A 25599-nucleotide genomic window follows, 5' to 3' on the forward strand; every position below is an offset into this window, starting at 1 on the left:
GCGACCGATACGATTCATAAGATCAGGTGCCGTTAGGTGAGCACCTAAAAGTGGCGACTGTTCACGCGCTCAGCGATTTGAATTTACAGGTGTAGCACTACTGGGCTACTGGGAACTAAGTGGTATCTAGTAAGGGTGTACTTGAACCCAAAGCTTTTAGAATCATCCGGTAAAAGAGTATATTTCTAAAGAAGATAGAAGGGTCGTTAAGACTTTTCAGACGAAAGGTCACTAGAAACAATGTATAAGGCAAATCTAGTGCGCAATATAATACACCAAAACAGTTATAACACCGACTCACATCTATTTGGAGGGAGCAATCTCGACACCACCGGTGGCACCGAGCATGCGCTTGATGTCTCCGTAGATGGCGAACTGACCGGCAGTGATGGTACCAATCATGAAGAGACGAGCACCGATACCGGAGAAAGAGCCCTTAAGACCAAGCTCCTTGGCGATCTTGATGAGGCGGGAGGTGGTACCCTCACCAGGGAGACCCTGGGTCTTGTTGATCTTGCTCAGCATGGTGTCAGCGGGCTGGGAGACGATGGCAGCAGCGAAACCAGCAAGGAGACCGGAACCAAGGTTGACACCAGTCTTGCCAGCGTCGGAGAGGGTGTTCTTGTCAACAACGCCGTAGATAGCCTCGGAGAACTTCTCGAAAGCGACGAACTTAGCCATGGTGTAAGGGACCCTAGGATAGTTAGTTTAAAGACCGTCAACGCGATCATCGTGCTGCTCAGACACTTACTGCTTGAAGAGGATGGGACCGAAACCAGAGTAGAAAGCACCGATACCCTCGTTCTTGAGGATCTTGGAGAAACCGCTCAGAAGACCGCTGGCGAATTCAGGCTGGGAAACAAGACGGATACGGGTAGCCTCGAGAGGGCAGAGGGCAATGTCGGCGAAGAATTCAGCGGTGGCGGAGGAGGCAAGGTAGATGGCAGTGCGGTTCTTGGAGGCAGACTCGATACCGAGCTGGTTGATCCACTGCTGCTTGAAGAACTCGTAACCACCGAACTTGAAAGCACCCTGGAGGAAGTAACCGGCGGCGGTAGGACCGAAACCAGTGAGGAGAGCGCCAGCACCCTCTTTGGCAATGACCTGGCGGAAACCACCAATCATACCACGGTTGTATGTGACGGGGTCAAGCTGGATACGGGTCTTGACGCTGTACGGCGCGAAAGAGCAGCATGTTAGCGCTGGGTTCAAAGCTAAACAAAGACGACGGATCGTTCGGAAAGGCGCGCATTCGCGGACAAAGGCGAACAGGCGCGATGAGAGCGACTTACACATCGACGGGAGTAAGAGCACCGTGGGTGATGGAGCAGCAGACAGCACCAGCGAAGGCGAATCTGGAGTAGAGCTGGAGCCCAGACAGCTGGGGAGCAGGGGCAGCAGCGGGAGCATCGATCTTAGCGGCCATTGTGAGGGATATACGTGATGGGTGTTACACGGGGAGAAAGGAAAGAAAAGAGAAAAGGCAAACGAGAGATGGGAAAGAGAAGAGTGGAGACGAATTAAGCGGAGGCAATTGAGAGGCCTTGCAGAGGATAGGATAGGATGGAAGAAGAAATTGAAGCCAGGCGGGAGGTTGGAGGTTTGGAAGGGATGGCGACAACTTGGCCGGGGGCCCTAGGGAACCCGCACCCGAAAACTTTTCGCTGCTTGGCCGGCCCACCGCTGCTAACTCCGATCGCCCGGTCAACGATGCCCTTATGCCTTTCGACATTTCGACATCCTACAGTAAAAGGTTACATCATCGGAAAATATTCTGAAGCTGAATAAGACCAGAAACCAGAGTTGATGCTATTTTCTGTCTACCGACAATTCGAGTACGATCCTCAGACAGAAATGCGCGGGCGCGGCTCGAGCTCGGAGGATTGTTCGCCGAAATCTCCAACCCGCATCTCTCCATGCGACAGAGGAGTCTGTGCCAAACAGCTCCGAGCCCAGAAAAGCCCCATCATGAACACATGCGTCATTATTGTTGCCAGCTGTCAATTAATGTAACAAGAGCCTCAGGCATCAATTACGGAAGCAGACCCGAGAACAATTTGATTGGCGTACCAGATCTCTCGCTTCTGATCTATAGAACATATGGCAATATACTCGCAAAGGACTGATAGGAATGTAACCTTACTCGTGACAATATCTGGATCTCTTTGTTGATTATATGTATTGCAAGTTCTCGAACTTCCCTCATCAAGTGCCAGACTGTGACGTGTTTCACATGCACGCAAGGCGTCTTCGATGCAACAGGATGGCTATTTTCGACACCAATGATCCGCCATCTGCTGAGTTCTAAATGACATAAGAATGTACGCCGTCAGACGTGATTAGGTCTTCCCATCGATAGCATCAGACTTACCTTACTTTCCAATGTTGCGTCGTCTCTTATGCGACCACTCTTTCCGCAGGAAGGAAAAGCAGCTGCGGCGAGAGTTTGAGGGTAAGTAGCGCTTCATGCATCTGAGGTTACGCACAACTGTCTCCGGACACTGACGAAAGATGTGGTATGGGTAGACCAAACTGAGCATCTTCATGAGCTCCCGTCATGGAATGCCCCTGACAACTCACTTATGTTCCAAGCCTTTGAGTGGTATGTCTCGGATGACAAAGCTCATTGGCGGCGCCTTCGACGGGCGTTGCCCACCATGAAGGCTCTGGATATAGATAACATTTGGATCCCACCTGGGTGCAAGGCCATGAATCCGTCGGGCAATGGGTACGACATCTACGACCTCTACGATCTAGGCGAGTTCGATCAGAAAGGATCTCGAGCGACCAAATGGGGAACCAAAGAAGAACTGCAGAGCTTTGTTTCTCGCGCACAAGACTCTGATATTGGAATCTACTGGGATGCTGTGCTCAACCACAAAGCTGGGGCTGACAGCACGGAGCGGTTCTCTGCAATCAAAGTGCATCCACAAGGTAAATACCTGCAATCATTGGGCATTGGGCACTGGTCATATCGACTGACAATTACCGTGATTGATAGACCGGAATCAAGACCTCTCACCAGCAGAAGAGATTGAGGGCTGGGTAGGGTTCAATTTTCGTGGTCGCGGCGAGCAGTATAGCTCATTGAAGTACCACTGGGACCATTTTACCGGCGTCGACTGGGATGACTCCCGGAAAGAACAGGCAATCTTCAAGATCAACAGCCCTAACAAAGACTGGGCTGCGGATGTTAGTGATGAAAATGGTAATTATGATTATCTCATGTTCGCGAACCTTGACTATTCCAACCAAGAGGTGCGGGATAATGTTCTCCGCTGGGGCAATTGGATTACTACTCAGCTGCCTCTCAGAGGCATGAGGCTGGATGCAGTAAAGCACTACTCGGCCGCGTTCCAAAAGGTCTTCATCGAGACAGTTCGGGGCCGCTTGGGGGAGAAGTTCTTTTTTGTTGGAGAATACTGGACGGCCGAAACCGACATCCTACTTGATTATCTGAAAGGCATGGATTTCGAGCTCTCACTCTTCGACGTTCCTTTACTTAACCGGTTTTCCGTTATTTCACGCACTAAGGGTGCCGATATGCGACAAATATTTGAAGACACTCTTGTGCAGAAGAGCCCAGAGCATGCCGTTGTAAGATGCCAAACCTACTTTGCCAATCACTTGCTGATAAACCACGTAGACATTCGTCGCAAATCATGACACGGTAAGGGTTGTCGTGTAAGTTAAATTAGTGGTAGCTGATTTTGCCATGTTGAAGCAAACAGGACAGTCACTGGAGGTATGTGAGCCGCATGGCTTAGTTGTGGCTTCCTAACAACTATTATAGACCCCCATCGCGCCATTCTTCAAGCCTCTCGCGTACGCTTTAATTCTCCTTCGAACCCAGGGCCAACCCTGCGTTTTCTATGGAGACCTCTACGGCATTGCAACGGACAACAAGCGCTCCTCCAAATCTCCATACGCTGACAGTCTTGCAATCCTCATGCAGGCACGCAAGCTATATGCGAATGGGGCGCAAAGGGACTACTTTGACAAGGCAAACTGCATTGGTTGGCGGACAGAACTGTCTTATATGTATATAACGTGCTAACATATGCCCTGCCCAGGCTTCGTTCGGCACGGAAACGCCCGCCATCCATTTGGTCTTGCTTGTATCATGAGCAACGCCAGCCGAGACCGGAAGCGCATGCTTATCGGCCGTAGCCACTACGGAGAAAGATGGACCGATATCCTAGAAAACCGAGCAGAAAAGGTTACGATAAATAAGAAGGGTTACGGAACGTTTCCTGTTGCCGCGCATAGTGTGAGTGTCTGGGTGAATTCCTCGACAGGGAGTAGGAAAAATCTCCACAAATTTCTGTGCGTACTCAACTTGAGTGTTTATCTGTTGCTAGCTAACGTACTTTCAGCGATATCAATATTTACGGTCATTGACACATGTTTTGCTTTTCAATTAGCTGACGAGGTAAACATTTACCTACTGGGCTGTTCATTGTTTGCAGGAGGAATCTGTATAGGGCTTCAAAGGCCCTTAAAGTACTGAGTCGTATCTGTGCTCTGACTAGATTAATGAGAAATGCAGTACTGCTACTGTTGGTTCTAAAAAGCCTCCATAGACCTAATATATATTGCCCTAATAGAACAGGGACCAGGGCTTGGCGTTGATCTCCATTAATAATCCACCAAGACAGCCCCAGAACAGCCACTTTCTCCCCACAGCAGCTCACGACCACCACCACAGTTCTCCCTTGATTTATGATGAAAGCCGAATCGCCATCGCTCAGTGTAAGCTAGTTAGCCCCGGCTGAGGGTTGCGCTCTCATCGTCCAATCCTTTCCTCCTCTTATTATGATCTGAGTCCGTCTCACCATGTCTCCGTACTTTGGGCTCCAAGCCCTCCCTTTCCTTCTGTTCCTCCTTTCCGCGGCCCTGGTCACCTCAGAACACACGTCCAACTGGGCGGTCCTCGTCGCAACCTCCCGTTTCTGGTTCAACTATCGCCATCTCGCAAATGTCCTGTCACTTTACCGAACCGTGAAGCGCCTCGGAATCCCCGACTCCCAGATCATCCTCATGCTTCCCGATGACATGGCCTGCAACCCCCGCAACGCCTTCCCCGGGACCGTTTATAGTAATGCCGACCGCGCGGTTGACCTATACGGTGATAACATCGAAGTGGATTACCGGGGCTACGAGGTTACGGTAGAAAACTTCATCCGTTTGTTGACCGACCGACTGGACGAGGACGTTCCCCGCAGCAAACGTTTGGGTTCCGACGCCGGGAGCAACGTGCTCGTTTATATGACGGGACATGGAGGTGACCAGTTCCTCAAATTCCAGGATGCCGAGGAAATTGGCGCGTGGGATCTGGCGGACGCATTCGGTCAGATGTGGGAGAAGAAGCGCTACCATGAGCTGCTGTTCATGATCGACACTTGTCAGGCGAACACGATGTACACTCATTTCTACTCGCCTAATATCATCGCGACGGGGTCCAGCGAGCTCGACCAGTCGTCCTACTCTCACCATGCGGATAACGATGTGGGTGTTGCGGTGATTGACCGCTGGACATACTATGTGCTTGAGTTCCTTGAAAACCGGGTAACAAGCCTGGATTCGAAGCAAACGCTAGGAGATTTGTTCGATTCGTATGATGAAACCAAGATTCACTCGAACCCCGGCGTGCGGTGGGATCTCTTCCCTGGAGGTGAGCAGGAAGGCCGCCTTCGAACGGTGGTTGACTTCTTCGGGAACGTCCAGAGTGTCGAAGTTGAGAGGGCCGATGCTGATGAGGCAGGTTCCTTGAAGGAGGATCTTCTTGAGATCGCGCAGCTTGTTGAAAAATGGCGGACATTCTCCCAGGACTACGCCGCTTCCAACAGTACATCCCACCATGAGGTAGCAAGAGACTCGCTTGCGCATGAAGTCAAGAGGAGGAATGTCGGCCCTGCGAAGTTGAGCGAGGAAACTCCTTGGGAGAAGCGCTTAATCGGGCTGTCAATCCTGGGAGCGTGTGCTGCCATCTGGTTCACCGGATCTACCTTAGGCAGGACCATGGCCTGATTCGACTGGACTCGTGTTATGTCTTATAGATTCTTGGATATTCGTTCTAGTCTGCTTTTCAGGACATTTACTCCGTACAGCATACCCGTTATCGCCTGGCATTCGTCCGCCGGGCTAGAGAACATTTAGAAGACATTCCAATAAATATCGACTTCCCGTTATATCAGGACATTAGTCAACATTCATGAAAGACCGTCATCAAATAGGAAAGGAATTGCATACCTTGCTGTCGTCGCTGTCAACCTGGAAGGAGGCTTGGCGCCGGACTCCGCACGTGCGGCACGCCCTGGACGCGTCTCTGCGCGACCAAATCGGGCTTCCCTTACAGTAAACCGAGCCAACAAAAGCGCCCGCCGCCCTCTCCATCCAGGCCTTGTTTTTGCTCTTCCTCTATTCAATTAATTATAGGGCCTTGCGAGGCCTCAGTCTGTCTGCCGCGTTTTCCCTCATTTTTCTCGTCTATATGATCTACCACCCCATTCTTATAAATGTCCTCTCGACGCGTTGATATACCACCACCGACAGTACCGACTCGATCGACCGTGACTTAATACAGACAAACGGACACACTAGCCGATCAGACAGACCAGCCAGACCATGTATCTACCGCGCCAACTAATATCCCACCTCTATACCCAGCTCCTCCGCTCACACCACCCTCTCTCCCCGCCCGTGTTGATCCTCGCTGCCCTCGAACCGGACGCCCTCTGCGCGTGCCGCATCCTAACCGCCCTCCTGAAACGCGACTACATCCCGCATAAGATCCATCCTGTTGCTGGGTATGGCGATCTTGCGCGCGCCGGCGAGGATCTCGTGCGGCCTATGCAGACAGGCAACGGAGGTAGCGGAGGAGTTGTTGTTTGTCTGGGAGTCGGCGGACTTGTGGACCTTGCTGAGGTATTAGGGCTTAGTGGGGGTGATGAACAGGAAGCGGCGGATGATATGGGCGGCGTGGAGGTCTGGGTGTTTGACGCGCGGCGGCCGTGGAACTTGGCGAATGTCTTTGGCGCCGGTGATGGAGCACGGCAGGACGGCGATGCGGCGCGGAGGAACACACGCGGCGTGGATAAAGGGCGCATTACGGTTTCGTATAAGTTTGGGAGTGGGAATGGGGGCGTGGTTGTTTATGATGATGGGGATATTGAGGAGGAGTTGGGGAAGGAGAGGGAGGCTTACTGTGCGTTATTGGAGATGCCGGAGGTAGATGGGGAAGAGGACGATAATGATGACGACGAGGATGATGAGCCGCCATCAAGTACGGACTCGAAGAAGCGCAAGTCATGGTCCCGGGAAGATGATGAGGACCAGGAGTTCGACGAGGATGATGGCCCGCCGCGGCAAAGACGGCGGAGTAACTCTGTATGCTCTTACTCGATGGAGGTAACTGCTGATTGCTAACATAGATCAGGGTTCTTCCATAACTTCATCACCGACTCGAACACGAACGCGCACCGGACACGATTCCTCGAGCTCGTCGCGCTCTGTCACCCCCGTCTCAGATTCGCCCTCGCCCGCACAACCGAAGCAGCCATCCGCGCGGTCATTAAGACGACGTTTACTTCGACTAAAGCGCAAGCATGAGAGTGTATTGCAACAGTACTACTCCTCCGGAACGTCCTACTCCGAGCCTATATCCTCCATCATGTACTCCCTTGCATCGGAACTGGGCCGTGAAGACAACGACCTCCTTTGGCTGGCCATTGTCGGGGTCTGTAGCTTGGAGCTTAGCGGCCGCACTATGTCCGGCGTGGGTGTCTCGAGCTCGTCGGAGTCCGGAGGCCTCGCGGGTTGGGGTGGAGAGCGAGGAGAGCGAATACGGCAAATATTACGCGACGAAGTCCATCGATTAAACCCGCCAGACCCTAACGAGCAATACCGCGGAGGGGAAATATCTGGCGTCATCCCTACTACTGCCCGATCACCTACCGATAAGTCCATCCGATTGTCTCCTGAGCCTCGCTTCATTCTTGTTCGACACTGGTCCTTATATGAGAGCATGCTGCACAGCCCGTACCTGGCGTCTAGACTACACGTATGGACGGAGAATGGGCGAAAACGATTGCATAAGCTGTTGGCTAAAATGGGAATCAGCCTGACGCAATGTCACCAAAGCTACACGCATATGGACATGGAACTGAAGCGCGTTCTACGGCAACGGTTACTGAAGTATGCGCCAATGTACGGTCTAGATGGACTGGTACCTCAAGAAGCTCCTGGTCATGCTGTATCACGGGAGGGCTGGGGCTTTGTACGGTGTTGGGGCTGGAAGGCCTGTCTTTCGGCGACCGATGTAGGCGTCATGGTGGGCGCGATTCTCGAGGTTGGATCCGAAGAGGTTCCAGGCGCATGGGATGCTAAGCATCTACCTCGAGTAAGGAGGATAGAGGCCAGCGCTGGCCCCGAGGAAGGTAATTCGGATCCATCAAATCTTCTTCCCAGATTTTGGACGGCGTATGATGCACTGTCTTTAACGTCAGAATCGCCTACGCTTCTCATGGAAGCCTTGCCTCTTGCCCAGCATCTACACCGGGCAATTCTTCGGACAGGCACATCACTACTCTCGAAACATCAAATCAGACATTTACGGGCCTTTCGCATTGCGGTTGTCAAGGACGGCCCTGACGTAAAACTTTTCACAAACCCGGGGGCATTGACCAAGCTGGCTTTGTGGGTCGCGGAAGCCATACGCGTACAAGAACGAGACCGAGGCGATGCTATTAAAATCGGAAAAAGGCGAGCGGCGGGCACTCCGCTCGTGCTTGCTGGACTTGATGAGGACCGGGGTCTCTACGTTGTGGTCGGTACCGGTGGCGGGGGTGGTGTCATTGATTTTGCTGCCATGCACAAGCGTCGTGAAGAACAGCGGCTAAAAAAGGAAGGGAAGGAGAAGAAGCGGAAGGAGAAAGAAGAAGCCCGAGCAAAGCGTGCCGCCGAGCGGGCTGCAAGAGCGGAAGATGGCGACGAAGATGAAGAGGAGGAATCCGAAGAGGAAGAGTCATCCTCTGAGTCTGAATCCGAATCTGAAGATGAGCAAGACATGAGCGGCAACAAGCACCTCTTGCGTAACCGATTCGGCATCGCCTTCCAGGAAGTCGTACAAGAGACCAACACCCGGGTCCGGATTGATAGCTTCGAGCACTGCGTGGTCGAAGTGCAGAAGGATGACCTGGGTGGATTTCTTGAAGCCCTTAGTTTCCGCAGTGTGGTTGGTTGAGCGTACCCCCCTCGTTCGTTTTGTGCATCTTGATACATCTATCTGTCTGCTAATCCTCTGTCTCTTTGTGTACCGGACTCATGATATATTGATGGCGGTTTTGGTTTATTGGTTTTATGCCATGGCGGACGCTGGAAAACAGATCTTCGCTGAATGCTTTATGATGTTGGATCTATACAGCCATTCATTTGCGTGTCGCTGGTCTCTTTTGTTTGCGGAGTGGTTGATTTCCTGTTCCGGACTTTGCATTTGCTCTTCATCACGACCCCTTTGCATCATACATATTCTGCACATGTCCTGGCGCTACCGGTGTTCTCCTAAGATCTCAGCCTGACTAGCATGAGAAGAATTGACTGTCTGACCCCCATAACCCGAGTGTTTTGATGCTCTCCATACTCTTCGGACCAACTCCGATCAACCCCGCAGAACTGTCCGACCCCTCATCTCCATACAAAACCACCTCCACCATCCCCCAACTCTCTTCAAACAAGCCCAGGAACATTTACTTACGGCTCAAGATGGCTACATACACCCTCCTCCCCCGCGCTCAGACCCTCGCCTCCCTCCCTCCGGAATATCCCTCCAATGCCCTCTTCCAGATCAACACCTTCCTCTCCTGCGCCTCCACACACCCGCGCCGCCTCGTCGTCCTCGATGACGACCCAACAGGCACGCAAACCTGCCACGACATCTCCGTCCTAACAGTCTGGGACACTCCAACCCTAACCGCCGAATTCCGTACCAACTCACGCGGCTTCTTTATCCTCACCAACTCTCGTGCCCTTCCGCCCGCAGAGGCAGAGACCCTCATCCGCGAAATCTGCCAGAATGTCCTCGCCGCCGCCGTGGACACTGGACTAAGCAAGGATAGTTTGGATATCGTCCTCAGGGGCGATAGTACGCTGCGCGGACACTTTCCGCTAGAAGTCGACGTCGCGCTAGATGTCTTCGACTCTGGCTCCGGCTCTGATGAAATTGCGCCAACATGGGTCCTTGCACCGTTTTTCTTCCAGGGTGGACGATACACTATCAACGACGTGCACTATGTCCTCGAAGGCGAGGAGTTGGTCCCCGCGGGCCAGACGCAGTTTGCGCGCGACGCGACGTTCGGGTATAAGAGCTCCAGTCTGCGGGACTATGTGCTTGAGAAGGCGCCTGGGCGGTTTACGCCCGAGCAGATCCATTCTGTTACATTAGAGGATATTCGGATTGGTGGGCCTGAGGGTGTAAGGGATCGTCTATTGGGCTTTCCGGCTGGTGGTGTGGTGATTGCCAATGCGGCGGCTGAATCCGATATGCATGTTTTTGTTATGGGGTTGTTGCTTGGTATGGTCACTTCCCCTTCGTTGCCTTCTTTCTTGGATAAAGAGGGGCTGAATATGTGCTAATATAATGGTAAAGCCGAAGCCAAAGGTGCCCGCTACATCTACCGCACCGGCGCCGCGTTTGTCTCAACTCGCCTCGGTATCCCCTACAAAGCGCCCATTACAGCAACAGAGCTGCAATTGCCCAATCCGCGCCAAACAGGTGGGCTTATCCTGGCCGGATCATACGTTCCCAAGACGACGGCGCAGCTCAAGATCCTCACCGAGCGGCGCGGCAATCTGCTGTCCGTGATTGAGATGCGGGTAGAAGACCTCATTGCCTCGAAGGACAGTGCGGCGGAGGTGGTCAAGAACGTCATCTCGCAGACGGAAAGCAATTTAAGAGTTGGGAAAGACACGCTTGTCATGACGAGCCGGCTCCTCGTGACGGGTGACGATGAGCTCTCGTCGCTGAAGATTGGGTCGAGGGTTGCGGAAGCACTGGTGGGTGTTTTGGAGGGGATTGAGGTGCGGCCGCGGTTTGTTATTGCTAAGGTATTTATTCATCTCTTTCTTTGCTGTTCGTCTCTCAATATTTTGAGCAAGAGACTAATAACGGTTCTAGGGTGGAATTACGTCCTCCGATGCAGCTACCAAGGGTCTCAGAATGAAGCGGGCTTTGATTGTCGGACAAGCAGCCGCGGGTGTGCCGCTCTGGAGGTGCGATGAGGAGACCTCCCGCCATCGAGGTGTGCCGTTCGTGGTCTTCCCTGGAAATGTTGGAGGCGAATCTACGCTGTGTGATCTGGTTGAGGCCTGGAGCTGAACAGTCTCGTTTGCAGGATGTAGGTTATGAAATTAGAAATAGAACCTGTATCACTGTTCCCATTATATCAAAAGAAGGAAAGTCCATGAACTCGTCAATCGCGGATTGTGGCAGATAATTGTCCAGCAACTATCCATGTAGAGGCAGGAACGAATATGATGGACTAAGTGGCCCGTAGGCCATGATAATATCTCCTTCATTATACTATTTAAAACTAACTGCAAGGCACCTGAAAACGAGAGACAGCCACAAAGTACGTACAGCGGGTAAATAGCCTGCCAGTTGACGCCCAGTCTAATATATGCGAGCAATGTGCCGTGATAGAAAAATTCGTTCTCTCGAGCTGACCGCATCTCTGTAACAAACGAGAGAGCTTTGGTTTGGTGTTGGCCGTAGCCAATTCGCATTTGAGAGTTTTAAGACGGAACGAGAGATGACTTCGCCATTGGTGGTGCAGAGAAAGGAAATGGGCAGCGGGGGAAGATACACCAACCTTGTATAACATCTGACATCAGGCGAGTCACTAGGTCACTGTGTTCCTTGTAGTCAGAGTTAGCGCAGACTGGTTTGTCATTATGTTTCACCCTTAAGTTTGGGGTATATGGCGCCGCGATGTTTTCTCACGACCTTGTGGGGACCAGCCCCGACGTGCTTATTTTTTGTGTACTTTGTTTCTCGAGATGGGAACGCTTCACGCAGGCGTGGCGGTAGCGGTTGCATATGCGTCGGTAGCTTGCCGTTTTGTAGCGGGAGCTGAGGAATCCTAGAAGCAAGGTTGACATTAGTTATAACTAGAAGTTAGACCTCTCGGGCACCATGCGACGCGCGGCAGCCTGAATTTAGTATAGAAGACTCGCACGGTAGACACCGCAGCAAGGTCTGACTTTAAGCATCCACTTACGTCCAAGGAATCGAAGCTTCGTTTCTGGCCGCCCGCTGGCGCTTTCTTGATGACTTTCTTCTTGGGTCGAGTAGGCCGAGATTCACCTTCTTGGAAAAGGTCCTCGGGTAGATTGTAACTACACAGAAAGACCTTAGAAGAGGCTCTAGCGAAAGAGCGAAAGGAACTCACTTGCGAATATGAGTGATGGAGAGATCGTTAATACCTGGCTGATACCCAGGCCACGAGGTGCACATGGACTTGAAGAACTGGGCGTCCGATGAGATATCCAGAGATCGGGACGCTCCTGCGGAAAGTCAGTGGGTTTGGGCACGGGACTGCGGCACACATACCTGGTTCAACCGGCTTCAACTCCATGCCAATATAGTAAGTCGTTGTATAGACTATCCGACTGTCATCGACGGCTGTGTTGTCCGCAGCAGCAGGCACTTCCGTGCCTTCTCTTCCGCTTTGAGCCGCAGCCTGGTGAGCCGCATCTTTGACTTCGTCGGTAGTCTCCGTTTTGGTACCCTTATCTTGGTACTTGAGGGAGCCGGTTTTGACCGCATCGGCTTCTTCTTCGTTGTTGACGATATGGGTTCTCTCGAAGCCTTTGGGAAATGGATGAGCCACTGCAATAGTGGATTTACGGTCCAATGCTCCGACCAAGTGCCTAACCTTGGACTCCACGAGACCGGACCAGACTGACTCGGCTTCCTTCGTTCTACTAGACGCAGTGACCCCAAGGTAGTACTTGTAGTCACCAGTGAAGAACGAGTGCTTCGTGAAAAGGTCATTCCACGTTGCCTGCTTGGCCCAGATTTTGTCCACAATGTCGCCACCACGCTGGAGCTCCCGGAGGATTACAGCCTTGGTGGACATCGAGATGTTATGAGTTGCGCACATGGATGGATAGGCAGGTGTAATGATGGGCATTAGGTGGAAGCGGTCGCCGTGGTAGATCTTTCAACACATGAGAACTTGAGCCCAAAAAGATATGATCATCGGATATGTTTACCTTTGGATTCCAGACTTTCATCTGCAGAGGGCCATCTTCAATCGGCTTCAGTAGTACCGGCTGGGGCCAAGCCCATTTGTTCATAATCCGGAAAAATTTGCCCACAATCACCGAGCCGGTCGCTTGGGGATACAGCTGACACACTCGTGCTACCAGCATAGCCCAAGCGACACCGCCTGGAAACCCAACAATATTAGAGTAAATAGCTCGCCCTATGACGTAGAGAGTAAGTATCCAATTTCGTAGACCGATTTGGATGGTGCTTACGTTGAGCCCAGAGCTTGATTGCGCGCAACGCAAGACGAAATGTCTTTTGCTGCGGTACTAATTCCAAGATCTCGTCTGTTACACGTGTACCATTGAGCGACCGTACCTCCTTTTCGTCGAGACCTCGAAGATAGTCATTGTTCTTCAAATCAAGGTTGAGGGGAATCGACGGCACAATCAAGCGAGCGAAAATCAGATCAATGCTGATACCAGACAGTTCAAGTTTTATCAGAGGTACGAATGCATCAGGAACCGGAGTCATCTTCTCGATCGCGCCCTGAGGGGCCATGCTTTCGAGCAAAGGAGGAAACTCGGCGAAGAAGTCATCGATGACCACATGTTTCGGTCCAAGGACGAGAGTATCAATATCCGATCCTGAAGTGTACATCGTCAGCATGGTCGCCATATTGATCGCTATGGATCTTAGCTTACCAGGCCCGTAGACTCCGAGGCGGTAACTGCCGTAAGTGAATATCTTTCCTCCAGCGGCATCCACTGCTGCTTGCGACAGACCCTTTTTGCGACTGACCAGCTTGACGAACTCGGTCGTAACACGCTGTATAAGCTGCAGCACTTGCTTTCTAATGAGAGATACTGAGTTAGAAGCTGCACCAAGCAGAAACTGTGTGATGTCCTCCTACCTGCGTTCAGTTTCCGCTGGGCTCTCGAAGTTGTTCTGGAGCTTCAGCTCTGCGATGAGATCATCGTTCGCTGACAATTCTTGTGCGGTCGGTAATGTGGTTGAGATCGGAGGCGTAACACCCCATTGTCGAGTGGTGGACGGCGCTGCTGCCATTGCGACTATTGATGCCTTGTGTTGGCGACTTCCGAGTGCGGAGATCGGGAGAATTGGAGTAATACAGGAAAGCAAAGGGAGCGCGAGTTAGAGCAGCGAACAGAGAAAATAAAATCAAAACAAGAAAGAATATCAAAGTAAATAGAACAGCTGAAAAGAAACCAAGTCAAGGGAAGGTATCAAGTGAATCGATCGATGAGCGCGTCAGTGAAGAAAGTCCGAACTCTAAAGGCTTCAAAGCTAAGGTCAGTGATTGATGGCCGCCGCTGACTCAGCCCAATGGGAAGTAACTGCGGTGACTATCACATGATCCGCTTCAATCTCCGGAGTATTTCAATCCAAACTGAACCTTGAGCAGTGACAACATTGCTACCTATGCATAGTCCAAAGACTATTTGAAAAACTAGTGTATTATACCTACGTGCAAAGCATTGGCAAAACTCCCAAGTCTCGTATTGTCAAGTTGGGCGCATAGGAGGCCCACCACCGCTAGTTCTGTTGAAAGAAACTCAACAATTGCTCATCAAGCCATTTCACGTCATTCTTACTATCCCCTGGTCCCCCGGCCCAATCTGAGAATAATGTCAGATGAATCTGAAGAGCTATTGGCGGGGTAATACTTACGACCCCAAATTGACGGGAAAACTCGAAGAGTGCCGACTCCTGGGTTCATGCATTTGACTTCATACTCGGAGTCTTCTGGCCTGCACTGGCTTCAGCTCATATCCTTTTGCTAATGGTGTGAACTTACGGGAAGTATAGATCGGTTTTTGCAGGTAGCACCAGTGTTTTTGCCTTGATCGCTGCCAGAGCTTTTTCAAAGTCTCCATTATACGGTTCTTGTTTGCTGACATCGCCATTCTGCCAAGTTTGCGCCATTGCAAGAAGATTTCCCGGTTCTAGATATCAGGAGCCCTGAAGTCAGCTAGCTCTTTGTCACAGGGGACTTAGCTACCTTTCGAAAGAGCCCAAGCCTCCCAGAAATTATGCATAAACTCTTCGAGGTCTTTGTATCCCAAGTCGCTTTCATACAGCCTCTCTCGGTAAAACGCCTGAGAGAAGCCCCTACATCCGATCAAATGTTAGAATCACAGACACCGGCAAAGATGACCAGTCTCACCAGCCAGCATATCCCCTGCCAAATGCTTTGAGTCCGACTTCCTTTTCGGCATCATTCCATGTCCGCAGCGTCTGCCCAGATGCAAGAACACCACCTTGACCAGATCCTGCAGATTGGATCCCTTTCGCTGCCAGCAGAGCACTCTTGACGCCCTCCAGAAATACCTGGTTGTGAAGGGATGTTTTCGCCGAACCGCAAAATGGCACAGCCAGGTCCATAAAGTCAGGATACTGCGTGGCCCATTGGTAAGTCTGAGCTCCACCCATCGACCACCCGAGTACAGCACGCAGATGTTTTATCCCGAGGTGTTCGGTAACAAGTTTGTACTGAGCACGGACATTGTCGTAGAAGGAAACTTTCGGCCACTCCCCTTCAACCGGGTAATTCGAGGGCGAGGTCGACTGGCCATTCCCGAACAGCGCGGGGACTATAATGTAATAGCTCTTTGGGTTGAGAGTCTTGTCTTCCCCTATGAGCCAGATATTGTCCGCAATAGCTGAATCCTTTGATTAGCTTTACTTCTCCCGGTGAGGCTTGTCTCCCTCAGGACATAATACTTACCCCCAGAAAACCATGTGGGATAGACAATGGCCGGAGACGTTGGATCTCCAAAGGTCTTGTAGGCTAGGCGGGCATTGATAAGCTTCGAACCGCTCTGGAGCTCCCATTCTCCAAGTTCGAATGTCTCGTAGTCTTGCTGAGCCATTGTTGTCTTTCCTTGATCCCAATCTCCAGAATTCAAGGAGCATGTATCGTTGGCGAAAGGTGTCCTTGCTTGAGATGGACAGATGAAAGTGGAGTGAGGGGACAGAGTGAGGGGTGAGTCCTGATATCTCCAACCGTCACAAGACCCTCCTCTCTGGTCACGAGACGGATATTGTCTTTCTGGGTAACCTCTCTGATCTAAGAACCTTCATAGGCATTCCGCTCAAATGATTTCGCTCGCTATGCAGTTGTCTCTGACAAACTTTGTGTTGATTTTTGTATCTTCTCAGAAAGTATGGTATTAATAGGAGTGCGAGATGCAGGCAGCAGTCTTGAAGTTCAAACAGTATCAGACAGAACTAATGTATACCAGCGCATGGTATGTGGATCAATTGGACTCATTTACATAGTCCGGTGTCTGTAGTGAAGTGACTTCATGGCACCTCTCAACACAAGTCATTCCTGAGTCAAATTTCACCACAACTTGCTTCCTAGCTCGAAAACAAAAAGGCTCGTGCAAGGCAGGCTCTCAAGGTCACCTTTAGGAAGCATTATCTACTCAGCAGAAACCTTGCTTCAAGCACCTTGATTTACGTCTGAGACCTTCGCTTGCTTGCCTGAGTTGCTTCTACCATTCCAATCACTGTCGCAATTCGCCCTGGTCAAAACAAGCCCCGAACGCTCGTTGTATTCACCACCATAGTAAGATACTCATCATCGCAAGGTGGAAGGTGCTAACTCATCCCATTAGGCAGCCATGACTATAGAAAGCCTTTCGATCGACGGCCTCTCCATTATCCCTCAAAATCTTCCCGACCTGAAGACCCTCAAGGCCGCTGTTCATTCCTCACCGGCCTTCCACGATGCATACCTAGCGACTCGCCATGGCATTTTACGCTCGCTCCTCGAAGCTCAACAGGACGGACTGGTCATACAGTCAGACGCCATGGCCGCTATCCATTCAGAGGGCCTGTGTGCTACAGAGTCCAACAACAAGGAGGAGATTGTCGCGCTTCTGGACCGCCGCCGCCGACTTCTGTGTGACAAGCCAGACGTGGAAGATCTGATCAAACTATTACGCCTCCATGAATTGGCTCTATGGTTCTTGGAAGACTATCAGAGAACCATAAAGACCCGAATTGGATGGATGAAGCACAATGGAGTCAGTTCAAGCCGTTCAAGCTTTAAGGCGATGAGAAACGACGTTTTCTTCGGGGCTTCTATCGCTTACAGATTTGGGCCAATATATTTGGTAATGCCATATGTGACTGCAACTATTTCGGGCAATATCCACGAGATCAGATATGGGATGGAGTCTTCACTGCCGACGATATGGTGTGCTTGTTCTTTCTCACGATGCCTCCGTGGGAGATAGAGAAAATGTGCTGCATGTGGCAGCTTCTTTTCGACAGGCTAGAGCCAATGTACGAAAAGGCCGCAGATCAGTATTGCGAGACACATCTAGAATCCCCATATGATATCAGCCATTTGCCACTGGAAGTCTTCCGAGAGTACGACGCTGTTGGTGGATGGGCCATGAAATACCGTTTTGACTGTCTTGCGGCATTAGTCACGAAAGGCCCCAAGTTCGTTTACAGCATCCTGACTAGACGAGATGAGGAAGGCATGACTTGCATACGCGACAATATCAGCCCGAATATCAAGCATTTTGAATGGTTGATGTCCCTTGAGAACCCTTTCAATGTCGATGGAGACAATCCTGTGGACCCTGTCCATGCGCAATATCTTCTCTATCCTTCAGACTGTTACGGCACTAGCGATATTCAAACCTTCAAAGATTTTATCATAACACTGCCAGTAAAGGAACGCCCGGGTCCCTCCTGGCTGTACGGTTGGTCCTTACCCAATCACTACTTGAGTATCCATGGTGCATTTCTGGCTCATGTGCTTAATTGGACTTTGGCATGGCCCTTGGAAATGGGGATACGCTTTCTGGGATCGCAACCGCGTGGAAGAATGGAGAGTACCAAAATCGGCGTTGCCTGTGTAGGATCTCTGGCTTGCCGCTTCTGTATAGCCCCTGGACAGTCTACAGCGAGGGACGCTGTCTTAAGGAGGACAAACCGGACATGGAGTTGTCTTGGCTGGAGGTCGAAAATCATTGAGATCAAAGGTACCCCCCAGGAAGCTTGCAAATGTGCTTAGGCTCATCTGGGTTGTGATAGCATCTAAAGTTATTCGATTACCTTGGTAAATCTGTAATTTATGCTTCTCAAGGTTACCTCCACTTGAGCACCGAATCTCAACGGTGAGACCTACATAGCCTCGGGAGAAACGTATACATTGACTGACATGGAGCCCTACTTTGTTGTGGTTATGTTAGTAGCTGTTTTGCCCACGTCAGTCCTCGTTCTATATACTCTATTGTAGCGCCTCGCAATAAGGTTTACCTTACCCAGGCTTTCACCAATCTCAGGCCGAAGCTGATGACGTCCGCTTGAACTCTAGAATAAGAACTGGCTTCGTTTAGAGAAATCTTCCTATTCGCAAACTAGTCTGCTATACTTCTACTGCCGGGGATCTAATGACGTTATCGTTGCCACACTCGCGTCCCACTTCCGTACTATGACTTGCGGCTTATCAGGGGAAGCACAACGGCTATTTCGGGCCGGCGCCTCGGCAGTGTAGTCTTCGTGGCACGGCAAAAATGAGGCTTGATACCACGCACAAAGCGGCAAGGCGGGAGCAAATGGGCACGCAGTCCGTGGAATTACAGGCAGAAACGATCCTTTCGACCCTGAAGTTGCACATTTTCAAATTACCTACCATTCTTTTGGGACAAGTTGTCAGTCAATATGTTTTGTCTTTCTTTTGGTCCTAGAGCCTTGCGCGCCTTTTCCTCAGCTTCTGCTCAAGCGCCGTTAGTACCTATCCCCACTACAGGAAGTTGGTGGTGCTAACAACAAGCAGGTCTTTTCGGTCTATAAATCGGACATTCCCATTTCAGGGACTATACTTTTCTGGAAGACATTGCCAGAAATCAGCCATGACGACTACATCCGCGTTCTTCAAGGCCGGCGACGACTTTGACAAAGTTCAGGCCTCTCGACCGGACTTCGAGCGCGATGCCGAGGTCAAATTCTCAAAGCCTCCCAAGCCTGATTGGAAACAAGGCGAGGGGGGCAATGACGGTGGCGAGAGCTTGACCAAGAACCATATCGAAATTGACCCTTACGAAGAGGGCCGACCTGTTTCGAATAACTATAAGCTCCTGATTTCCGGAGTTGTCCCACGACCAATCGCCCTGATTAGCACCAAATCGAAAGACGGGAAGACGGAAAACCTGGCGCCGTTCAGTTACGCGCAAGTAATCAACCACGATCCTCCGCTCTTCACGGTTGGGTTTGTTGGATCCCTTGAGAAGGCCAAGGACAGTCTCAAGAACCTCACAGAGAGCGGGGAGTGCGTGATAAATATCATCTCAGAGCATTTCGTTGAAGCTGCCAATGCGACTGCAGTCAATTCGCCATATGGTGTATCAGAGTGGGAGGTTTCTGGCCTACACCAAGCACCGAGCTCCATCGTCCAGGCTGCTCGCGTGAAGGAATCGATGTTGTCTATCGAAGGCAAGCTCGTTGAAACCAAGGAGTTCGAAAGCAGAGGGACGCCGGGAAAAAAGACGGGCGTTCTGGCAATTATTGAAGGTGTTCGTTTCTGGGTACGAGAAGATGCATTTGACAAGGAGACGAATGTCGTAGACCTAAAGGTCTTGAAACCGATTAGCCGTCTAGGAGGCCTTGCATATGGACGAACGACTGATGCGATTGAGCTGCCGCGGCCGAAATTCTGAGCTATCATCTCGAATTACACCAGTCAAGCTCATCTGACTCCGGGCCGGCAGAATCCCAATTTCTTTCCTGAAAGCTCCCGCGAATAGAGTAAGATATTGTATGGAATAGCAGTTTACATTTCTTTTCCATTTCTCAGGCCGGTCGTTTGTTCATGGTCACTTTTATGGATTTCATGTTGGCAGTACCTTCGTAGCCGTCATCGCATCATCTTCGTTAGATCGGCACACCGAAGAATCGAACACCGACATGCCCTGAGGTGGTGTTGAGATGAAACTTGAGCTTGTCGATCAGATGGTCAGGTTCAAGGTTGGGCTTCTGGGCTTTCCCCGAGCAACTGGGTCCAGTACCAACTCCGAAGTGGGTTCCCCCTCGTTACTCCATCCAGCGTGACAAGGGTCTGGCCCGAAACTCTGGAGAACTTTGGAAATCGGTTCACATGACCCCTGATAATCCCGAGTCCAGACTCTGGGACTTTTCGCGCGATTAATCCCGTGAGTGGAAGCTTGCGAATGGGCCGGCCTTGCTCCGAGTCTGTTTCCTGCGAGTTGCTGCTCTGCGAAATGCAAGAATTGGCCCTTGATGCGAATATCTCATCATGACTTTCTATTAGCGCTGAATATCTGCCAGGGGTGGGCTGCGTTCAATGATTTGTCCATGCTGTTGGGTATCAGCAGAAGTCAAAATGTGGTGGTCACATGGTGGTCCTCGATACGTGGTGGAGCAGCTGGGATGCTGTACCGCCGCAGTGTGAATGTTTTGTTTTGTTCTCCTGCCCCTCAAATAATCAGTTGGGAGTCGATATCTTCAAGCTCTTACCTAATATGCAGATTAGCGTTGACAGAGCCGCGAAATGATTCGAGTTGGGGGTGTCAAGAAGAAAGAGAACAGGCCGTCCCTGATGTATGAGGAACCACTAATATGCACAGTAGATGATGTACGAAGACTTTAGAGGCAAATGACCAGGGAAAAAAACAATAAGCGGTCAGAGAGAGCATTCAATAGAGAATCTAGTGGGCCCTTGAAGCTTTTGTGTTGATATTGAACAATAAGTGTAGAAGACACTCCGAGTGCCTAGGGTGGCATCAAGATCAGACTACCATATTTCCCCGGAATTCCTCGCGGTCCAGCTCTGCGCGGCCCCGGCCTTCATCCTCAACTCTCCAAAAGAATTTCACTCGACGCAGGTTGACGCATAACCGCAATCCTGGAACGCTGAGAGGTTAATTTAGGGCATAAGACAAATCAGATCACAAAATTGTCAAACCAACGGCCGGGCGCGTTTGTGCTCGTCTAACCTTGCTCCCCTCATCGAGCCACCGGGCCCTGCTTCCGGCTCGTCCTCCATCCCCCTCCATCCCATAGCACCCATCCTATTGTCTACCCGCGGCACCACCTCACCGACCATCGCGTGAGTTTAAGCCACGCCCATGGACTTTTCGCCTGGTCGGGTTTTGCCATCGAGACACTTTCCGCGCTACGTATTCCTTCGACCGCTGATTCCTCCTCTCGCGACTCCATAAGCGCATCGCCGCCCAAGCTTGATTGCTCGACCCAATTCCGACACCGCTCAGATGCCCGATGTGCTGTGATCACGGATGATAACTTGCTCGCGATGAGCCCTCCTCCATCCCGGAAGAACGGCGGCAGTCATCCTCCCGCTCCAAAGCAGATTCGCTTCGTTTCAACGGACGGGCAACCGCAGACAAAGCGGCGGCGAGTAAACGCTGCGTAAGCCTTTTTCTTTTCGCTCTGAGTCCTATACATTTTCGAGTGTACCTATCGCGATGAATGACCGGCTAACGCTATGACGGTCCGAGCAGGTGCCTTACATGTCGCAAGCGCAAGACACGATGTTCTGGCGAACAACCAGGTGAGAGACAACTTAGCGCCTTTTGGCAAACACCTCATCGCAAGCTGACCAACGTGGCTTGACAAAATCAGTGTGCCGAACCTGCATCGACTACAAACATCAGTGCCTTGGTTATGACGGGCCTTCTCACGTTCGAGCGCAATCCGACACCGCGTCGCATACTTCCGCCGCACCACCCCTGACAAACTCGGCTGAACCGACTGCTTCGCGAGGGCCTTTAAAGATTGATAATCGGTTTCTGGAGCCAGCAAGACGAAACAAAGCGTCAGTAGGTCATGGGGCCTTGGATGAACCATCCAAAGTGCCGGAACTCTTGAAGACTGAAGGACATTCACCAACTGAGGGTCCATTCCTTCGGGCGACGAAAGAAAGTGGAACAACAGAGATTGAGCAGCAAGCAGCGGGTGAAAGTCCAGAAAGCAGTATGTCACGCAGACAAATCCATTGCGCCGGTCTTGATGTTTGCTCATTATATTCTGTTGACAGATCGGACTACTACAAGCTCCAGCGGCCGTACGCATGTTCCCTATTTCAGGTACTTTGGGCCAACGGCCATTGTTCCTGGGTTTAAGCAGATGGTTCATACATCCCGCGTACACGCAGGAGCTCCTACATACTGACATGCATCTCACAGGTTGTCCAGGTACGAGGTTCGCGGAAGAGTAATGCATCGTTATCGTCGGGTTAGTGCTTCGCTCACCCGTTTCTCTTGCATACTAACTGGCACCTACTAACGTTTACCTCTTTCATAGACTCAATATCGCCTTTACGAAGTCCCAAGATCCCTGATAACGGCGTTCTTCATCTCAACGCCATTGTTGATCACATGGACAATCGTGATGCCAACACTATCCCTTTCTACGATAGAGAAGACTCTCTACCTGTTGGTAATCTGGTCACCCACCTCTGTGAACTGTTCTTCGTCCACTTGGGCTGTAGCTTCCCCTTCCTACGGCGAGATCGCTTTCTTCGTGATTTGAAGGACAAGAAAATTGATACCATGCTGGTAGACTCAGTGTGTGCATTGGCGGCCCGATTCTCACCCCACCCATTACTGAGTCCACCGCAAGCGCCTCCAATTGATGCATCTGAGCCTCAACCAGTCATGAAGAAATCCAACCGCGGCCAACCGTTTGCAAACCGGGCAATGAATGCTTTAGTTGATTCTCTCGCATTCCCTACCCTCTCCGTTGTGCAAGCGTGTTTGCTGCTTGCCTATGAGGAATTTGGTTCTAACCACGATAGTGGTTTGTGGATGTATCTGGGCATATCTATCCGGATGGCGCAGGATCTCGGGATGCAAAAACTGCAAGGTTTGGACTACAGCTATGGCCGGACTGGTGTCACTCCTAGTGCGGTCATGACCGGACAAGCCTCGAAACTGAGAGAAGATGAATATGACATACCTCATGGAAGTTCGGGCTCAACTAAGGGGTCTCAAGAGATGGAAGACCGTCGTGCCTGGGAGCGCGAGAGGGTGGATACGTTTTGGAGCATTTTCTTCCTCGACAGAGTGATATCATCTGGAACAGGACGGCCAGTGACCCTACGGGACGAGGATATAGAACTCCGTTTCCCTTTACAATCCGGCTCTCAGCTTTCCGATGGCTGGCCGTCGCCTTTTCCGCCCCTTATTCGCATCATCCATTTATATGGAAGAGTCACAGATCTCATAAACGGTATGCAGGACGCCAACCATGTAACTCCCGATACATTGAAGAGACTAGGCGGGATGGAAAGCGACTTGACAGGTACAGGATTATCTCACTATTATTACATATTCTTTCATACTAACAAACGCTTGCTAAAAGGTATATATCAACGGTTATCGCCAAGACTTCATTTCAACGCTGCGAATTTTCAAGCATATGTAAAGGCAAAAGAAGGAACAAACTTCATCCTCCTTCATTTCGTATGGCGCCCTTGCTCTGCTAGAGGTAGTGGAAGTGATGCTAATAATCTTGAAGTGGTTCCACACCGTGATTGTTCTCTTGCATCAACCGACTCTTTTAAATTCATTCGGAGGCACCATGCAACAACTATATCCCAACAGCAGGGAACTTTCTATGTCCTCAGCAAAAACGATCGCGGATATCTTGTCGTTCTCAGAGCTCGTAGACGGAAAGAGTTTTATCGGCAATCCTTTCACCAGTCAGCCGATGTATATAGCAGCATGTGCTTTCCTCATGGAGAGCGCTTATTATTCATCTCCCTCGTCGCGATCTGTCTCGCCGTCCCATCAATCATTGCTCGCCAACCAGACCAGTGGGTTCTTTATGGACTCATCCGGTTCAACAGACCGCAAGCCAGCTACAAAGCACAGTCTCCTTGCGTCTGCCGCTAGGGAGAACTATCAAAGGTGCTACAAAGCTTTGAAGTCACTGGAGAATTATTGGGAGGGCACAAAGTACATCCTAACGGTCCTGGACCAAAAGGCGAAAGGAATAGTGGACCCCTTGTTATATACCGAGGAAGAAATGGAGGGAACCGCCGAAACACCCTCGACCATCCCCGGGCCTAATTGGCGCCAATCAGTCGGTCCTACAAACTCCATGGAAAGGCCAGCGTCTGCTGTAGCCTCTCCCTTGGACGGAAGACGGTCGCCGAGAATGGATCCCAGCCAAGGTGAGACAGTATCCGCTGTATTCTTTTACATTAGAATTGGCTAATTTTTCAACTCAGCTATCGGCTGGTCTCTCAGCAACGCAACCAATTCTTCGCAGCCCAATCTTAGCGTTCTATATCAGATGCCCGCTGTCCACGCTGGGGAGTCCTCCCCTGACAACAAATCCCACCTTCCCCAGAATCGCCACAGTTACCCCAATGCGTTGGTTTCATCAGGTATCGAGGAACGTCCAAGCTATCTACGCAACAAGGAGGACAATAATACCTCTAATGTGCCTCATGACTCTCTGGTCTCTCCTCGCAGCGTAACGACCTCGGAGACTACTCTTCTTGGTGTACACTCTCCATACCCTCATTCTGTGCCACGTCTCTCGAACTCTCATGCAACTCATAGCCAAACTGTTCCAATCTCGTCTTCCGCAAGCCTCGATTCCCATGCCGCAACCTACAACTATATACCATTCACTACGAGTGATCGCCACGTCAGCGACAGTCACATGGGATCCAGGCTCTCAGATACTCACTCTAGCATGAATCCGCAGGCGGGGGATCTTCTTATTGAGAGCCAAGATATCGATATGTCTGCGCTCCACCATCAAGATCAATTGCCCTTGCCCTTTACTGGACTGCCTTGGCTGGAGTATCTTCCACAGGATGTTCTGAGTTATTTTGGCGAACCCCAAAACTACCCGCTCCTAAGCCCTGACGAAGGGACTCATCCCCAACCTCCATGAACTTTGTCACCCATATCATGCATCCCATACATTCTAATATTTCACGTGTCATGCCCAGCGATGCATTTCTTCATTACGGTCAAGGAGGTAGCTAAGGCGTCTTTAGGCTGTTACATCTTTCAGCGTTGAAACATGAAAAAGCGCGCCGTCATTATTGATTCCTTGATATAACCTTTAATTCTCATTGTTCTTGCTTGAATCGAGCTTTAACTGATATGTTCAACTACACATATGTATATCCATAACTATCCGCGGTTGCAAGTCATTCTTTGGTGTGGAAGCCTGTAAATTTATGGCGTGATGGGGTTTTATTTTGGAAATATAACCAATTTGGCTTGGAAATTCGATCATCTTACTACGCACTGACAGGAATTAAACCACAGCTCCAGCTATAATAA

At 50.8% G+C, this 25599-nt stretch overlaps 9 protein-coding genes across 9 annotated transcripts; 6 read left to right on the forward strand and 3 right to left on the reverse strand.

Annotated features, from left to right (window-relative positions):
- Window positions 1–162: 162 nt before the first annotated feature.
- BDW74DRAFT_143826 (putative mitochondrial phosphate carrier protein (Mir1)) lies at window positions 163–1706 on the reverse strand. Its single transcript, XM_073722926.1, has 3 exons — window positions 1293–1706; window positions 752–1171; window positions 163–694 (listed from the first exon to the last, which is right to left on the reverse strand). The coding sequence occupies exons 1-3, from the start codon at window positions 1424–1426 to the stop codon at window positions 304–306; spliced, it is 945 nt and encodes a 314-aa protein (XP_073588559.1). The 5' UTR covers window positions 1427–1706; the 3' UTR covers window positions 163–303.
- Window positions 1707–2382: 676 nt separating this feature from the next.
- BDW74DRAFT_165194 (uncharacterized protein) lies at window positions 2383–4401 on the forward strand (the record flags this gene model as incomplete). Its single annotated transcript, XM_073726388.1, has 8 exons — window positions 2383–2452; window positions 2527–2934; window positions 3002–3597; window positions 3647–3670; window positions 3725–3745; window positions 3794–4016; window positions 4074–4326; window positions 4377–4401. 8 exons carry the CDS (start codon window positions 2383–2385, stop codon window positions 4399–4401), a joined length of 1620 nt encoding a protein of 539 aa, XP_073588560.1.
- A 288-nt stretch (window positions 4402–4689) lies between these two features.
- Window positions 4690–6199, forward strand: BDW74DRAFT_143832 (GPI-anchor transamidase). The gene has a single exon (XM_073722927.1). The coding sequence runs from the start codon at window positions 4837–4839 to the stop codon at window positions 6028–6030; it is 1194 nt and encodes a 397-aa protein (XP_073588561.1). The 5' UTR covers window positions 4690–4836; the 3' UTR covers window positions 6031–6199.
- A 182-nt stretch (window positions 6200–6381) lies between these two features.
- On the forward strand, window positions 6382–9436 carry BDW74DRAFT_44676 (cell division control 45 family protein). The gene is made up of 2 exons (XM_073732811.1): window positions 6382–7389; window positions 7439–9436. The coding sequence occupies exons 1-2, from the start codon at window positions 6628–6630 to the stop codon at window positions 9242–9244; spliced, it is 2568 nt and encodes an 855-aa protein (XP_073588562.1). The 5' UTR covers window positions 6382–6627; the 3' UTR covers window positions 9245–9436.
- Window positions 9437–9727: 291 nt separating this feature from the next.
- Window positions 9728–11398, forward strand: BDW74DRAFT_143835 (uncharacterized protein). Its single transcript, XM_073722928.1, has 3 exons — window positions 9728–10570; window positions 10646–11103; window positions 11174–11398. The coding sequence occupies exons 1-3, from the start codon at window positions 9763–9765 to the stop codon at window positions 11372–11374; spliced, it is 1467 nt and encodes a 488-aa protein (XP_073588563.1). The 5' UTR covers window positions 9728–9762; the 3' UTR covers window positions 11375–11398.
- A 525-nt stretch (window positions 11399–11923) lies between these two features.
- On the reverse strand, window positions 11924–14529 carry BDW74DRAFT_44686 (polynucleotide adenylyltransferase). Its single transcript, XM_073732812.1, has 8 exons — window positions 14181–14529; window positions 13972–14120; window positions 13540–13914; window positions 13273–13484; window positions 12608–13217; window positions 12447–12561; window positions 12276–12393; window positions 11924–12137 (listed from the first exon to the last, which is right to left on the reverse strand). Exons 1-8 carry the CDS (start codon window positions 14333–14335, stop codon window positions 12066–12068), a joined length of 1806 nt encoding a protein of 601 aa, XP_073588564.1. The 5' UTR covers window positions 14336–14529; the 3' UTR covers window positions 11924–12065.
- A 167-nt stretch (window positions 14530–14696) lies between these two features.
- On the reverse strand, window positions 14697–16241 carry BDW74DRAFT_143840 (homoserine acetyltransferase family protein). The gene is made up of 6 exons (XM_073722929.1): window positions 16017–16241; window positions 15456–15951; window positions 15291–15400; window positions 15087–15234; window positions 14960–15039; window positions 14697–14907 (listed from the first exon to the last, which is right to left on the reverse strand). The coding sequence occupies exons 1-6, from the start codon at window positions 16159–16161 to the stop codon at window positions 14825–14827; spliced, it is 1062 nt and encodes a 353-aa protein (XP_073588565.1). The 5' UTR covers window positions 16162–16241; the 3' UTR covers window positions 14697–14824.
- Window positions 16242–18893: 2652 nt separating this feature from the next.
- BDW74DRAFT_44729 (flavin reductase family protein) lies at window positions 18894–20261 on the forward strand. The gene is made up of 2 exons (XM_073732813.1): window positions 18894–19041; window positions 19092–20261. Exons 1-2 carry the CDS (start codon window positions 18977–18979, stop codon window positions 19969–19971), a joined length of 945 nt encoding a protein of 314 aa, XP_073588566.1. The 5' UTR covers window positions 18894–18976; the 3' UTR covers window positions 19972–20261.
- A 748-nt stretch (window positions 20262–21009) lies between these two features.
- BDW74DRAFT_143848 (putative C6 transcription factor) lies at window positions 21010–25560 on the forward strand. Its single transcript, XM_073722930.1, has 9 exons — window positions 21010–21700; window positions 21793–21842; window positions 21914–22264; window positions 22329–22420; window positions 22477–22525; window positions 22595–23593; window positions 23654–23754; window positions 23810–24467; window positions 24525–25560. Exons 1-9 carry the CDS (start codon window positions 21585–21587, stop codon window positions 25199–25201), a joined length of 3093 nt encoding a protein of 1030 aa, XP_073588567.1. The 5' UTR covers window positions 21010–21584; the 3' UTR covers window positions 25202–25560.
- The last annotated feature ends 39 nt before the right edge of the window (window positions 25561–25599 follow it).

Source organism: Aspergillus multicolor, assembly GCF_047715735.1.
Source record: "Aspergillus multicolor strain CBS 133.54 unplaced genomic scaffold BDW74scaffold_2, whole genome shotgun sequence".
Lineage (NCBI taxonomy): Eukaryota > Fungi > Ascomycota > Eurotiomycetes > Eurotiales > Aspergillaceae > Aspergillus > Aspergillus multicolor.

Excerpts from the sequence above, each read along its gene's own strand:
- BDW74DRAFT_143832 (XM_073722927.1), top strand. The coding sequence starts at position 4,837 with ATGTCTCCGTACTTTGGGCTCCAAGCCCTCCCTTTCCTTCTGTTCCTC.
- BDW74DRAFT_143848 (XM_073722930.1), top strand. The coding sequence starts at position 21,585 with ATGAGCCCTCCTCCATCCCGGAAGAACGGCGGCAGTCATCCTCCCGCT. Across the intron at positions 21,701-21,792 it reads CGGCGGCGAGTAAACGCTGC|GTGCCTTACATGTCGCAAGC; the intron begins GTAAGCCTTTTT and ends CGGTCCGAGCAG. Across the intron at positions 22,265-22,328 it reads GGGTGAAAGTCCAGAAAGCA|ATCGGACTACTACAAGCTCC; the intron begins GTATGTCACGCA and ends TTCTGTTGACAG.
- BDW74DRAFT_143835 (XM_073722928.1), top strand. The coding sequence starts at position 9,763 with ATGGCTACATACACCCTCCTCCCCCGCGCTCAGACCCTCGCCTCCCTC. Across the intron at positions 10,571-10,645 it reads TGTTATGGGGTTGTTGCTTG|CCGAAGCCAAAGGTGCCCGC; the intron begins GTATGGTCACTT and ends ATAATGGTAAAG. Across the intron at positions 11,104-11,173 it reads CGCGGTTTGTTATTGCTAAG|GGTGGAATTACGTCCTCCGA; the intron begins GTATTTATTCAT and ends TAACGGTTCTAG.
- BDW74DRAFT_143840 (XM_073722929.1), bottom strand. The coding sequence starts at position 16,161 with ATGGCTCAGCAAGACTACGAGACATTCGAACTTGGAGAATGGGAGCTC. Across the intron at positions 15,952-16,016 it reads TCCCACATGGTTTTCTGGGG|CTATTGCGGACAATATCTGG; the intron begins GTAAGTATTATG and ends CAAAGGATTCAG. Across the intron at positions 15,040-15,086 it reads AAAACCGATCTATACTTCCC|GCCAGAAGACTCCGAGTATG; the intron begins GTAAGTTCACAC and ends AAGCCAGTGCAG.
- BDW74DRAFT_44729 (XM_073732813.1), top strand. The coding sequence starts at position 18,977 with ATGTTTTGTCTTTCTTTTGGTCCTAGAGCCTTGCGCGCCTTTTCCTCA. Across the intron at positions 19,042-19,091 it reads TCAGCTTCTGCTCAAGCGCC|GTCTTTTCGGTCTATAAATC; the intron begins GTTAGTACCTAT and ends AACAACAAGCAG.
- BDW74DRAFT_44676 (XM_073732811.1), top strand. The coding sequence starts at position 6,628 with ATGTATCTACCGCGCCAACTAATATCCCACCTCTATACCCAGCTCCTC. Across the intron at positions 7,390-7,438 it reads AAAGACGGCGGAGTAACTCT|GGTTCTTCCATAACTTCATC; the intron begins GTATGCTCTTAC and ends AACATAGATCAG.
- BDW74DRAFT_143826 (XM_073722926.1), bottom strand. The coding sequence starts at position 1,426 with ATGGCCGCTAAGATCGATGCTCCCGCTGCTGCCCCTGCTCCCCAGCTG. Across the intron at positions 1,172-1,292 it reads GCTCTTACTCCCGTCGATGT|CGTCAAGACCCGTATCCAGC; the intron begins GTAAGTCGCTCT and ends CGCGCCGTACAG. Across the intron at positions 695-751 it reads GGTCCCATCCTCTTCAAGCA|GGTCCCTTACACCATGGCTA; the intron begins GTAAGTGTCTGA and ends TAACTATCCTAG.
- BDW74DRAFT_44686 (XM_073732812.1), bottom strand. The coding sequence starts at position 14,335 with ATGGCAGCAGCGCCGTCCACCACTCGACAATGGGGTGTTACGCCTCCG. Across the intron at positions 13,485-13,539 it reads AATCAAGCTCTGGGCTCAAC|GGCGAGCTATTTACTCTAAT; the intron begins GTAAGCACCATC and ends TCTACGTCATAG. Across the intron at positions 12,562-12,607 it reads GTTGAAGCCGGTTGAACCAG|GAGCGTCCCGATCTCTGGAT; the intron begins GTATGTGTGCCG and ends GACTTTCCGCAG.